Source organism: Apis mellifera, linkage group LG4 (assembly GCF_003254395.2).
Source record: "Apis mellifera strain DH4 linkage group LG4, Amel_HAv3.1, whole genome shotgun sequence".
NCBI lineage: Eukaryota > Metazoa > Arthropoda > Insecta > Hymenoptera > Apidae > Apis > Apis mellifera.
This window is the reverse complement of record NC_037641.1, coordinates 12,483,304-12,498,375: the sequence shown is the minus strand read 5'-3', so window position 1 is coordinate 12,498,375 and position 15,072 is coordinate 12,483,304. Positions and strand designations below refer to the sequence as shown.

General features: G+C 34.6%; 1 protein-coding gene across 2 annotated transcripts in view; it reads right to left on the bottom strand.

The window, feature by feature from the left end:
• Window positions 1-220: 220 nt before the first annotated feature.
• The window catches only part of LOC412897 (E3 ubiquitin-protein ligase MYLIP), a 57,091-nt gene continuing 42,239 nt past the window's right edge, over window positions 221-15,072 (bottom strand). For both annotated transcript variants that reach the window (XM_026440437.1, XM_016911884.2), the window contains exons 2-7: window positions 11,919-12,115; window positions 4,509-4,749; window positions 4,229-4,401; window positions 3,777-3,993; window positions 3,510-3,707; window positions 221-3,440 (exon numbers count right to left, since the gene is read on the bottom strand). In XM_026440437.1, the coding sequence (XP_026296222.1) occupies window positions 3,111-3,440; window positions 3,510-3,707; window positions 3,777-3,993; window positions 4,229-4,401; window positions 4,509-4,749; window positions 11,919-12,115 (1,356 nt within the window). In that variant the 3' untranslated portion in view covers window positions 221-3,110. The remainder of the gene's footprint in view (window positions 3,441-3,509; window positions 3,708-3,776; window positions 3,994-4,228; window positions 4,402-4,508; window positions 4,750-11,918; window positions 12,116-15,072) is intronic.

Below are 15,072 nucleotides of genomic sequence, written 5' to 3'. Positions count from 1 at the left end.
ATTTAACATAATTCGCTAAAAATAATAATAAAAATATTGGATAAGTAATCAACTTAATAGCTAATATATTGTACTTATCATATGTTATATTTACTTACATATTGATACTATCAAAGTAATTTCGATGTAGTGATGAATAAGTAATATTTTCATTTGCATTTTTTGAAAATTGGGAAAACAGGCATACAGGAGTAAATACGAATAAATAGGCATACAACGATTGATATTTTATAGTATTTAATCAACAGGTTGGGACATTGTATCTTTATAATGCTAAAAATTAGTTTTTATAGAGTGTATTGATCTCTCATATGTGTACACCACTGTTTAAAGTGGAATCCTGATATAATACTAAAAATAATTGGAAATACTTTAAAAATACTCTTTGCAAATGATAATTCTTAGAAATTCATTCTCTTCGATATATCTTTCATTCCTATTATCCAGATCTAACAACTACTTGATTCTTAAATTTTTCGCATTTATACAGAGAGTTAATCACAAATATTTGTTTTTGTTATTATAACGGTGCTATCCTTAGAATTATTATTAAACTTACAAATATCGAATAAACGTATAGCGGTGGTACAAATCGTTTTTATGCTGAAGACCATAGATTATCAGTTATATTTATTGTATTTATAAAATTCTTTTTCACAAGCTTGCTTTCGGAACTATGTTTTAATGCGTAAAAGCCTACTATTGACAATTAATTGTCAATAGTATTGATTTGGAAATGATTTAGAAAATTTTGAAAAAAAAAAAAAAAAGTATTTTTATTTCTGCCTATGATGTGAAAAATACATCATACAATATTGCACCATGTATGCTATCTCAGTTTTGAATTTAATATTGCAATTTATTTGAATTTAATCTTGATGTTTTTCAGTTTAACCTATTACATTTTTATAGAATTCTTTGAATCGATATTTGACTTAGAGAAGCAGCGTAATCACCAATTTTCTTAACAACGATATACAAAAATACTAAAGAAATTAAATGAAATATAGATTAGAGGTATAAAGCGCTAAAATGTCAAGAAAAAAGGAGATTACGTTACGACTACACGTTACCTTATGCTATTATCTTTTTTCTTATAAATAATTATAAACTAGATCTGTTTTGCATTGATGAATGACTATAATAATTTCTTTGTCTTTCATTCTCCTTAGTATTCTCCATTTCAACATACATCCAAAACTCATGAAATGCTATTTATAAATGTTAGTTAAGCATCCTTGATACGCCGAGTTTTCGATGATGGTAACGATAAAAAGGTTGAGGATGAGAAAGAAGAATGAATTATCTTGTCAAAAGATAATATAAATAATACAATAATATTTTCATTCTTTTTTCTTTCGATACGGAAACAGCCTTTTTTCACATACTCCTTTGGAAACGAACTATCATCGATAACATGTTAATTATCTTTTTGCATGTAAAATACATGGATTAATATGTATATATATGTATATATATATATATATGTAAATGTATATATAAATACATATATACGTATTTCTTTAATTACGATTCTCTTACTTAAAACATGATTTGCACTGAGTTTGATAAATCAGATTTGACATTTGGTGAGCTCGTGACCTTTAGTCGCTTGACCCTACCGTGGGTTATCTCATTTCTTATGTACATATAAACAGATATTACCGTAACAAGTTTTCCTTCTTGTACAAGATGCTTCAGAAAAGGAACAATTTCTAGTAATCCGTTATCCGTTGTAGTTGGTTCATTCAAGTATCAAGTAGTACACATTACAAATACATTAGTGAGAACATAATTGTAAAAATATTAATTTTTCTTTTACTTGGATAATTCTTCAATGTTTCAATAAACAAAACTTCATCGCACTATGGAATAAAGGATAACGATGAAACGATTTGAGATTCGAGTTCCTTTTAAATGAAACATCCTCTACAAAAAGAAATATTATAGCAATCGTTTTGTAAACGATTCTGTATATGCATAATGAATAACGTACACTATATTAAAAATACAGTCACGTTAGGGTCACTGGTTTTAATAAAAAAAATCTTCACCCCAATGCCCCCGACGTTAAGTGAAAGTTGAAACATACAAGAAAAAAAGAATATACATTATATCTAAGAGGAACAAAAGTATCAAGAAGTATCGTAAACAACTGTTAATTAAAAGGAGAAAAAAGTCGTTGGTCCGATTGTCGTTAAAAAAGAAATCTATGCACGGTGCAATTTAAATTTTTCTTCTTCTTCAATGAAATGAATTGTATACTACTTTTCCTTGAAAATAACAGCGGCATTGATTCTCAAAGATCAATGCCGCTAATAGCACTTTTCGGTCGCACAATTAAAAAATAGTATCGATAATCGTTGTTATTCAATTAAGAATATATCAATAACATTATTATTAACATTTTAATATTGTTATAAATAGTCGGATAAATGTCTAAACGATAATATAATAGGATTCCATTTATTTTTATTTGTGAATTCCTGCCAATTCACTCACTTCAATGTGAAAAATTCTATCGTTTAAATCTCATTTTTTTTTAATTTGAATTTTACTTATAGCGTTATCCTAAATATGTTCAAAAATAAATGGAATCCTATCGCAATTTCATGAACATTATCAACGAACTCGCGTTTCTTCATCACAGTTTTTAACGAATTAATTTAAATTTTTACGACGTATTAAAAAAGCAAAGAGAAGGAAACAAAAAATTTTCGTTATAGATAGAACAAGAAGGATCGAATGATTCTTTCATTGCTGCGGAAACGCTTAATATTTCACGATCTCCGGAAAATGATTTTTTTTCCTTTTTTTTCAAAACAGTACAGATAACAGGAACTCAAAATAGATTGGATTTGTTTGATGTTTCCAACACACGTGAAGAGAAAGATAATTTTCTCGGTTTCACGGTAGATTTAAAAGAAGAGTAACGAATTTAAAAGACAGACAACAAAAATAATTACAGATACGTAAGATATAGCAAAAGAGGTAGAGAAAATAATATGCGGAAAATGTGACAAAACTCAATGCAACGTTTTCGCAACCTGACGTTTCAAAATTTTAGAGAACAACTTTTGAAACGCGTCGAATTTGGTATCGCAACGTTCTCAAATATCATTACTGTTCACCATCGAGCTTTCACTCGCCAAAATTCTCTTTTGTATCTCCTCCGCTGAAGAAGTACTGTAACTAGGCTCGATCGATTCCGAGAGCAATTTTGGATTGTGCTTATCGACGTGCGTCAACTCGATCGGAAGATATATCGTCCTACAATGGTCGATATCGGCTCGACAAAGGGGACAACGTTCGCACCGTCTGGCGCAATCCAAACACGCGACCGCGTGCCCGCACGGGAACAAGGCTGTGTCGAAGCTGCGATCCATGCATATGCGGCACAGCATAGCGTCCAATAATTTTGCCAGGCATTCTCGAGATTCCTGCAAATCGATATATATTAGAAAAAATTATTCCCCTTCCTTTTCCCCCACTCCCTCCCTCGTCGATACCTTGCATTTGGGTTCCTCGCAATCGCCGCAATCGTGCTTCTCCAAAATTTCCTTCTCCTCCGGCAAAGTAACGGTCGCGGCTTCGCAGTACAAAGCTCGTCGAGCGTTGTCGTACACCTCTCTGCACGTTCTACGGATATCGAACACGTACTTCTTACCCAACGTCGAGTCCTCGTTGAATATCGAGATTATGGTGCCCTGCGAGGAGGAACAAGCGATTAAATCGATTCCTTTTAGAGGTAAATAACAATATAACATCGTCCTAACCTTCAAATCGCGTATAAATTGGGCGGTAACCGCGCTCCTCACTGTCTCGCAACTGTAGAACGCGTGCTTCTCGGTGATGGCACGATACAAACCGCTGGCGGATTGGCTCGAATCTAATTTGAAATTTAACGATGTCTCCTCGCCATCGAGGGAAAGATAAACCAGATGGAACATTCGACGTTGGGACGTTGCACTCTGTATCGCCGTGTACGGTATGCTGCGAAAAAAAAAAATAAATAAATAAAAGAAAAGACGTTGCAAAATGTCCGATAACCGAACACCGAGAGCAAATAAAAGAGCAGATAACAGCGATTTCTTGGGTGGCGGTATTTGTCGAGAATACGATTCGAATAATTCCCAACGTTTATTCGACTCGCCCAATTTCTCTTCCACCGATCAAGAATCAAGAACAGTTTTTTTATCTTTTTATTGTATATCTTATTCGTACGTACTTTTGAGTTTCTTCGTCGCGATTACGATAAACCGTGATACCATGCGGCCCGACTCCGATCATCGACACTCCGTTGTATCCAAATTTCGTGTTGTGAAACATCTCCTGGCCGAACGTATCCAAATTGGATACCTCTTTTAACAACCAATATTCCGCCGTGGAAGGTTTCATTCCCTTAAGAAGGAAGGAAAAATGAACAAGTTTATCTTATATTTATATTTTTGTAATCGTGTATAAAAGTTGGAAAAGAAAGGGGACGATCGAAGGAAGGCGAACCTAACCTTCATTTCTTTGTGTTGTTGTACTATCCGGTGAATAAGATCCAACGGCTTCGATTCGCATCGCTCCGCCGGTTGAATTTGACAGCATTGCGAGTAGAGGGCGTTCGGTGGCGACAATGGATCGTAATCACCGATATCGGCTTGCGCTATCCAAGCAACCAGACGCACCACCGAACTCCAATCCGCCACTTTTAGCCTACCTTCGAGGAGCTCGAGGCGAGAGTGCAAGTAGAATTGATGCCTGGAATCAAACAAATGCGATCGAGCGGTTGAGATCGATAGAGAGCAATAAATAAATAAACGTATTTCGAATTAATTTGTTATCGAATTCGTTTCCGCGATACGACAACAAATGGATGGATGAATGGAACATGAGAGAAATGGATCGATGCGGTTCGCAACGTTTCCTTCGAATTTAACGGTTGATCGAAATTGACACAGAGTTTCGATGAATTTAGCCAAATTCGAACCGCACGGTTGAAGGGTAAACTTCGATACGAATGTTCCTCGCGTTTGCCAATGAAGTTACCTCGATTGCGAACGAACGACTAAACACGATCGAATTACCCGGCAAAATGTACTCCCTCGTGGAAGGAAGTGTATAAAGATATACGCGTATAATATAGTACAGACGTATAGCGCACTATATAGTCTCGATTTTGAAGCATCGCTATCCTGTGAAGTTTGCCGTTATTCGAAAAGTTCCACGTGACGTATGGCACGCGTATCGACCGAGTCGAGATACAACAATCGGCCGACATTCGTTATCGAGATCGAGTTATCGGTTTAAATCGAACATAGAACGGGAAGGGATCATTTGTCAAATCGAATTCAAACAATCTATTCTTGTAAATTAGTGAAATGAATTTAAGGTTAAGTTCCCGATTTAATTGGCCGAGTCAAATATCGCGAGATTATGCGACCGTTTAAAGTATAAATTTACATATATCGAGAATAATTTGCCGTTCAACGATACGTGAATCCTCTAACAGTTTGGATTTCGATACCCGTAAATATATCGACTATTTTCATATTGATCATCGATAAATAAATTTTCGACGAATTAATTATTAGAAAATTCAACCGTTGACGAAATATTAGAGAATATGCTCGTATTTTCGTCTAGGCGACAATCGTCTTGTACGAACAATTGAACATCTGTTAGTAGAATTATTATCTCTTTTATCTCGACGAATTAATTATTAGAAAATTCAACCGTTGACGAAATTGTGTTGGAGAATAATATACTCGTATTTTCGTCTAGGAGGCAATTGTCTTGTACGAACAATTGAACATCTGTTTATAGCATTATTATCTCTTTTGATACCTTTTTCTTTAGAACTTGGAACAATATTGAAATTATTCTATTCAATTATACTATACATATTAAAATTAAGATCGTATTATTCAGAAGGTTATTTTTGGGTCATTTGAAAGTCACGTGAAAAATAACATTTTTTAAAATGAAAAGTTAACATCGTTTAGAGGTTATTCGAAAGTTATTTTACGTACTCAGCCGATCGATATTTCGGGATATTATGCGAGAGAGTGGAGAAAATAATATTACTTGAATTTAATTCTCGGATGTGGTTATAACGATCAATCGTGGAACTCGATTTATTATTGATAATGATTCCGAATCATTCAATTCGAAAAACGGTTTAATTTCAACGTGAAATTCGCCAAATTCTTAGTCCAATTCTTACCATATTCCGTTATCTTTTATTTCGTCCTTTTATTTATAATTTTTATTGCAATTATTTCTCCGTTATTCATTTTTCACGAATATTATATTAATACAATAATCGAGAAGAAAATCGAATCATGATAAAGAATCATAATCGTAAAAGTTTTTGTTTTCAATTTACAACTAAAGATGTCTCGCTTACACTTCTCTTATCGACCTTCAATATCGGTTCTTAGCGTCATCTCGAGGCGTAAATTTTTACTTTATACTTCAGACAAATTTCTCGGTATTTTTCTTCGATAGACGACGAGTCGTTTGATATAAATTTTCTTTCGTTATTGTTTCATCGATTGTAAATAATTAGAAACATCGAAATTTAAATTCTTTTTTTTTTTTATAGACGTTATTTCATATTTTACATATATATATATTATTTATTAATTCGTGAACTAAATTTTATTTGCCATTATATCTCTGGTGCTAATAAACGGATCAACAAATAATAAGATAACGAGACGAGATAAGGTTTCCGCCTTTTTTTTTTACAAGTTCGCCAGTCAAGACGCATTTTCCTATTTCTTACAATGAAATACGGCAAAAAAGGAAGGAAACGCTTAAGACGTCGTTTGTTAAAAGTTGAACTGCGCAAAAACTTTATACACTTAGAAACGAGATACACGCGAATAAACTAACCAACCGCTTAACCCCCGGACATTGACTCTCGAGAATGGCAAACAGCTTCTGGGTATTTAAAAATATTTAGAGAACTCGAAGCAAACTGAAGCGTGCAACGAGTAGTTTAATATCAAAACTTCCCCCGAAGGGGGGGGGGGATACCTGAAAAATATACAGAGAAGTTTAATGGATTCGTAATCGTTCTTAACGTGAATTTTCGCGCTTCGCGTCGAAATATAATCTCGTAACTTTCGTTCCGATAATTTTTTTTAATGGATGGAATTTTTTAACGGATAAACAGAAAACAAAAATATTACGTGGTTAGAACGATAAAAAACGTTCTATTAGTTCGCGCGTTTTGGCAAGTTTATATCGGTCATAAGGCGATAAAAATTTGTATTCGTTTGTCAAAAGTATTTTGTTAAATTTCATAAATGGATGTGAATGGATATCCCACGTTTCGATATCTATTGTTCGAAGCGCTAAGTTATCGTCAAACTTTGCACCAATACCCTTTTACAAGTGGTATTCCACTCCATTTCCCCAGTATTGTTGGCAGATTTACAGCTTTTGCAACCATCGCGCGAAATCTTTTCCACGAGTCTATCTCGGTGTCTGGAAAACATTAACAACCATTTATCGCGATTGAATAAATTAAATAAATTACTTCTCCTTCCGGGGCAAAAGTGGAACACAAAGTTTCTACCTATGCACAACAACCGTCCGTTCCCTGCTTTCATTTTCTAACGATTTTCGATCAGATGACAGGAGATAGGCTCGCGATTAATTACGCGCTTAGATTTTACTTGCAAAATCTAGCTTTCTCGAAGTTATCTCTGACCGAGTTTCAAGCCATTGAAACGTCTGAAACGTGAAAATGCCAGCCAATTCTCGTGCAACCTGGCTACTACACATACTCGGCTTTCCAACTTACTCTCCCTTAAGGTTACTCCTCCAGAATTTAGACCAGTGTTACTTTAGAGAACCTTAGTCAAGATTCACCACGACCCTTTATTCCATTATTCGAATGTAACTATTACGGTCAAACTTCTCCAAATCGAACTATGTGCCGGGTGTGTTAATACGTTTTCTCATATCTCCGAGTTCTGATGATGATTCTGATTCGATCCTGTGACATTTTCTTACGAAAGAAAATGTTGTAAATGTACGAAAATATCTATTTATATATATTATTATATATATTATTATATTATTATTATTATTATATATGTTATTATATTATTATTATTATTATATATGTTATTATATTATTATTATTATTATATATGTTATTATATTATTATTATATATATTATTATATTATTATTATATTATTATTATTATATATATGTTATTATATTATTATTATTATTATATATGTTATTATATTATTATTATATATGCTATTATATTATTATTATATATATTATTATATTATTATTATATATATTATTATATTATTATTATATATATTATTATATTATTATATATATTATTATATTATTATTATTATATATATATTATATATATTATATTTATTAAATTATTTGCGAAGAAAGAGAACGAGATCGTTGTTTGTCGATACCGCCATTGTTTCCTCTTTATACCCGTGTTTCATCCAATGTTTGAATTTAAATTGCTAATAACTCGAAATAAACGAGCCCAACGTTATTTTTGCACATCAACTTTTTACGTTTTTGTTTTAATTTATGATAATTTAAAAATTCTCGCTTTCAAAAAAAATATATAAAAAATATATCCTTTTATTATTAATGATTCGATGATGTGCCATTTATCTATTTTTGTTGTTGTCGATCAACGAAGAAAAAGTGACGAAATTTCGCGCAACTACGTCTATTTACGGAGAGTCCGCTTGTTCCGATGTTATAAATTTCAATTAGTTGACACGCGTGGACGACGTTTCGCAATTTCGCAGCATTTAGGAAAAACAACGAAACAGCCGGCCCCCTCGTTCCGTGCGAAGTTGGATTGCACTCGAAGAAGAAACATTATATATCGCGCTTACTCTAAACAAATTCGTCCTTTCGTCCTCTACGTTCTTCTTTCTATTATTTCTACTTGGTGCGCAAGTAAATACGTAGTTCGTTAATAGAACGAGGACGAATAGACGCCTTTAATAATAAGACATGAAAATTTCTAGGCGGAATGAAAACGAGATTGCGTGTGATTTTCAACGAACGAGTTTTAACGAATCTATTTATCTTTCTTCGCCACTTTTTTTATTAATTTTTATCATCGAATGAGGACAATAGATGTTAATTAAAGATATGGAAAGTTTACAATTTCTATTCAATTTTTTTTTCCTCCATCCATTCCTTATTTACTGTTTTATAATATATATAGTAAGTATAATTTGTTAATATATTTTTACTACTCGAATGGAGATAGTATATTTTAATAAGATATGAAAATTTTTATTGGAATGTATCCTTTTTTTATTATTTCGTATAATTTCATGTACTTTTTATTAATATATTTTTATCATCGAATAAAGGCAATAGATTAAATTGTTGAATATGAAAAATTGAAAATTTCCACTGAAATGGATTTAAGATTGATATAATATTAATATTAAAAATTTCTACTGGAATGAATCCTTTCTTTACTAGTTTGTAACATAACCATACTTTTTATTAATATATTTTTATCATCGAACAAAGGCGATAGATTAAGCATTAATACGATATGAAAAATTGAAAATTTCTACTGGAATGGACTCGTGTTTGAAACAAACTCTCTAAATCTGTTCATTTTTATCTGGACAATAAATATTAGATAATTAAGATATGAAAATTTCTATTGAAATGGATTTAAGATTGAAACGAACAAACTCTAACGAATCTATCCACTTTCTCACTTCTTTCTGTATAATACTATATCATAACGTAAATACATTTTGTTAATATATATTTTTATTATAGTATAATATAATAATAATAAGATAGAAGAAAATTTCTACTGAAATGAAACTTGTAATTGAAACGAACTTTAACTTCAATCTCTCTTACATTCTTCCTACCATCTACACAACTAATAAATATACTTCGTCAACACTATTTTTATTCATCGTACGAGCACGATAAACGTTAATAAGATATGAAAATTTCTATTGGAATCGACCTTCTTTACGAGATGACACAAACTAACTCCAACGAAAGTATACTTTTTTTCTTTTTTCTTTTTTTTTTTTAAATACATTTTTATCATCGAACACAATACGGCGTTAATAAGATGTAAAAAGTTGAAAATCCCGTGGTGGAAACGGATTTACGAGGTTGAAACGAAACTATTGTTTCTGCGATATTCAATATCGGAGAACACGAGGCTGTCACGCGTACCTACGTACATGGAAAACTCGCTACATTTCCTGACAATAGCATTGTAACAAGTTTGATTTATACAACCCGAGCAAGCGCCAAATCTAAACTCCTCCCCCCCCCCCCACCTCCATTTTGTTCCAGCTATCACCGCCTTTATTTTATATTTCCGGGATTCGGTTATGCGAGAGCGCCCAATTGCATGTACGAGGACGGGTCGTTTATTATATAATCGTCGAGGATCGAAACAATTCTTCACGCGTGTAAAGAGAGAGAGAGAAAGAGAAAGAGAAAGAGAGAGAGAGGGGGAAGGAAATATTTCGTTATTCTCCGATCGACAAAATTTCGCGGTATAATCCTCGTCGGTTATAATTGTCCTCGACACGGATTACCGAGACGACGAGAAAGTATAATGGGAAACGTTGAAGCGTCCGTCTTTTTCAACTTTCAAAATTGACCCACTTCTCGCTACGCTATAATCGATTTAGGCTAATCAAAGATTATCAAACTCGGGCGAGGCACCGTCTAGTGCACCGTACGAATCCTGTCTGGCAAAGATATCTCGTCGACGAGTAATAGGATTAATAAACTCTCGTATATATATGTATATCTTTTCGTTCATTTCGATGAGTGCAGTAAATCTTATCGAAACCCGCCTTAACGAAATTCTGAAACACTCACTCAGTTGAAATACGCGAACTTAAGAAAAGAATCGAGCGACTATTCCTTCTTCTTCGTTTCAAAACTTTTCTCTTTTAAAAATTTAACTCGATCAACGCCACGAGCCACCGTGAACGCAGAGGGAAAGAGACGTGACGAGAACGAAAAGTATAGTTTCCCGTCAGGTGGCGCGATTATCCTTAGTCCATCATAACCATTACCACACCACCGAGTTTCGAATTAATCCGCCGTGTCGACCGCACTGCTTCCGTTTATCTTTACAAATTCGTGGATTCGAGTTACACCTGGAGTTAAACTGGAATTACGATTTCGACGAAATCTTCCATAACCGAGAGAACAGGCCGGGTTTTCGCACCCGCCGATTAATTACCCGCGACCCGCTTCGGCCACGTTTAATCACGACCTAGCTTACCTTGAATAGCAGAAGCTATTCACACGGTATATATACACGCACATACACATACACATACACATAGGCACACGTAGGCACGAATCGACCGCGAATTTCGTCGTACCATCGACGTAATAACACAAGCGCGTGGATTCGATCCGTCCACGCTTTTCGATGTTTACCTCGTTTCGTCGAGCCAATACCCAATCTTCGGTTATAACTCGAATACCATATTCATCGCATTATCCGTTGCAATCGGTATCTTCCAATTCGGGCTCGGTGATGCAATTTCGTACGTGCTTGACCGGTCTCACAGAACAGAGCCACCGATCCATCGATCGAGTGGCAGCAATCCATCGAGCACGAGGGGTCGCAAATCTCGCTCGTTCCCTCGCGACTCGAGGAGGGAAATTCTTTTCACAAAAATCATTTTCATTGGATATAGGTCACGTGGCTATCCGGGTCGATGGGTATGTATCTTGCTTTATAAAATAACCTTGCTTTACAACACGAATCCCGAATTTCGAATTCCTTCAAGATTTCCATCCGAGGGTCGCGATTCGCGGAGAACGGTTCTCTCCTTTCGTAGGAGGGGAAGAAACGTTTTCTTTCTTCCTTTTTTTTTTTTTTTTTTTTACCTGGTAGCTTCTTGCAGCAACAGGTGAGGCGGTACCCAAAACTTAACCCTCAATGCGAATCTTAGCGGGGCCACACCGCCGCCCGTTTGCCTCTCTATAGGATTCCTCAGATTCAACCAGAGCTCCTCGCCCTTCGCGTTCTGATACTTCAGCCCAAAGTAGTCGCATTCCTTGCTAATGCCCAAACAATCGCATGCCTGTAACAAAAAAAAAAAATTCCATTTTTACTAGGCATCTTAAAATCTCAGATTATATTCGTATATAAATCTCATATTTATTCTATTTTATTTATTCTATGAAATGAAGAAATGACACGAAATAAAATAAAAAAGATATTAATTCGTGGATATTAATTTGTCAATATTTTTTTCACTTTATTTTCCCCCCCTTTCATATCGATCGCCTCTGGAATAATAATTAACCGATTTATCCGTAGATTTAATCGAGGAACCGCGGATCGTTCGGCGGGAAAATAAACCGTGGCGGGGAATAAATCGGTGTAATAAATTTACCAGCCAATAATTTAGAAAGTTGCTCCGGTATAATTTCCAACGTGAATCGAGGGGGGGGGGGCACAGTTATTCGCCGATATAATATACGGTGGTATCATCTATTTCCTATCTTTCGATTACATTTTATTCGAGAAAGACACACACACACACACGTACAACGTCCACCGTTATTCTTTTGAAATATTACTCTTCCAGAGCAAATAAGAAGCGACAGTCCGGATGGAGGAGCAGCACTCGGGGTTCGATCGAATTATTATTTTATTTTTTTCTCTTTTATTCTTTTCTCTCTCTCTCTCTCTCTCTTTTTTATCTCTCGCAGGATTTCTCTATTCTCTCGCTCTTCTCCTCGAAGCAGATGGAAAGTCGGTCACACGTATGACAACAGGAATAATTCTCTTTGAGAAAGAGTGGAACGGAGGAGGTGGTCGGCTGGATGGCGATAAATTTTCCGTAGCGTCTTCCTTGCCGTCTTCTTCCCTCTTTTCCTCCTCGAGGACTCTTTGACGGGAATAAATATCGGACGAAGCTTCTATTTAAAACGCAAACATTAACGTAACTATATACAATTGGCTCGTTCACTTTTGAATCTAAAAAAAAAAGAAAAGAAGAAGAAGAAAAAGAGGAAAAATCGCACGCCATTAAGATTCTCATGGAGTATCTTGAATAGAACTTAAAAGTAATCAAAGGGATAATTGTTTAAACCGGCCGTGAGACTTCAGCAGCAAAAAGGAGCGCCTCAATTCACTCTGATTGTTTTTACAGCTGATTGATCCGAATTCCACGACGTCTAAACGAACTTCTCTGATCTAAACTCTGATTGTAAAAATCAGGTTCTTAGTCTCTCCCTCCAATAATCAAAGGAAAAAGAGCTATGGTCGTTGTTGGAGGATTTTGAAAACTTGGTGCTCTCTCTAAAATAGATCAGGAAAATGAGAATTAAGAGAAGGGTGAAAAAAGAGCAATGTTGGAGGATGATTTTCTAAATATAGATTTTCTCCCTCTGATGATCATCTTGTGAATTAAGAGGAGGGTGAAAAAGAACAATGGCAGAGATTTTGAAAATTTGGTGCTTCCTTCAAAATAAATCAGAAAAATGCCATGTTGAAGGACGATTTTGTAAATATAGATTTTCTTCTTCTGATGATTATCTTGAAAAAGAGCAATGGCAAGGTTGAAGGATTTTAAAAACTTGGTGCTTCTTCCAAAATAAATCAGAAAAATGCGAATAGCCATGTTGGAGATAAATATAGATTTTGTAAATATAGATTTTCTCCCTCTGATGATCATCTTGTGAATTAAGAGGAGAGTGAAAAAGAGCAATGACAGAATTGGAGGATTTTGAAAACTTGATGCTTCCTCAAAAATAAATCAGAAAAATGCGAATAGCCATGTTTTAAGGACGATTTTGTAAATATAGATTTTCTCCCTCTGATGATTATCTTGAAAAAGAGCAATGGCAGGGTTGGAGGATTTTGAAAACTTGGTGCTTCCTCCAAAATAAATCAGAAAAATGCGAATAGCCATGTTGGAGGTAAATATAGATTTTGTAAATATAGATTTTCTCCCTCTGATGATCATCTTGTGAATTAAGAAAAGAGTGAAAAAGAGCAATGACAGAGTTGGAGGATTTTGAAAACTTGATGCTTCTTCCAAAATAAATCAGAAAAATGCCATGTTGGAGGATGATTTTGTAAATATAGATTTTCTCTCTTTGATGATCATCTTGAAACAGAGCAATGGCAAGGTTGGAGGATTTTGAAAACTTGGTGCTGCCTCCAAAATAAATCAGAAAAATGTGAATAGCCATGTTGAAGGTAAATAGATTTTGTAAATATAGATTTCCTCCCTCTGATGATCATCTTGCGAATTAAGAAGAGGATGAAAAAAAGCAATGGTTGCAGGATTTTGAAAACTTGATGCTTTCTCCAAAATAAATCAGAAAAATGCCATATTGGAGGATGATTTTGTAAATATAGATTTTCTCTCTTTGATGATCATCTTGAAACAGAGCAATGGCAAGGTTGGAGGATTTTGAAAACTTGATGCTTCCTCCAAAATAAATCAGAAAAATGCCGTTGAAGGACGATTTTGTAAATATAAATTTTCTCCCTCTGATGATCATCTTGCAAATTAAGAAGAGGATGAAAAAGAACAATGATTGGAGGACGATTTTGAAAACTTGATGCTTCCTCCAAAATAAATCAGAAAAATGCCACATTGAAGGATAGTTTTGTAAATATAAATTTTCTCCCTCTGATGACCATTTTGCGAATTAAGAGAAGAGTGAAAAAGAGCACTGGTTGGAGGACGATTTTGAAAATTATCACTTGGTTTCTCCCCCTCTGGTAATCGTTCTCGATGAAAATGCGAATTAAGAGGGGGGCGAAAAAGAGCAATGGAGAGGGCGGTCTTGAAAATTGTATCTCAACTCTCCCTCTGGTAATCGTCTTGGACGAGAATGCGAATTAAGAGGAGGATGGATTTGCAGAGAGATGGGTTCCCGCCACGCGTGACAATCAGTCCTCGAGATCATTTTTCTCCTTCGTCGTTCAGAGACGAAATTTTCAACGACTGAAATTAAGAATAAAAAGTTGATTCAATAATTTATCGAAGCTGTACGATCAATTATATATATAAAACTA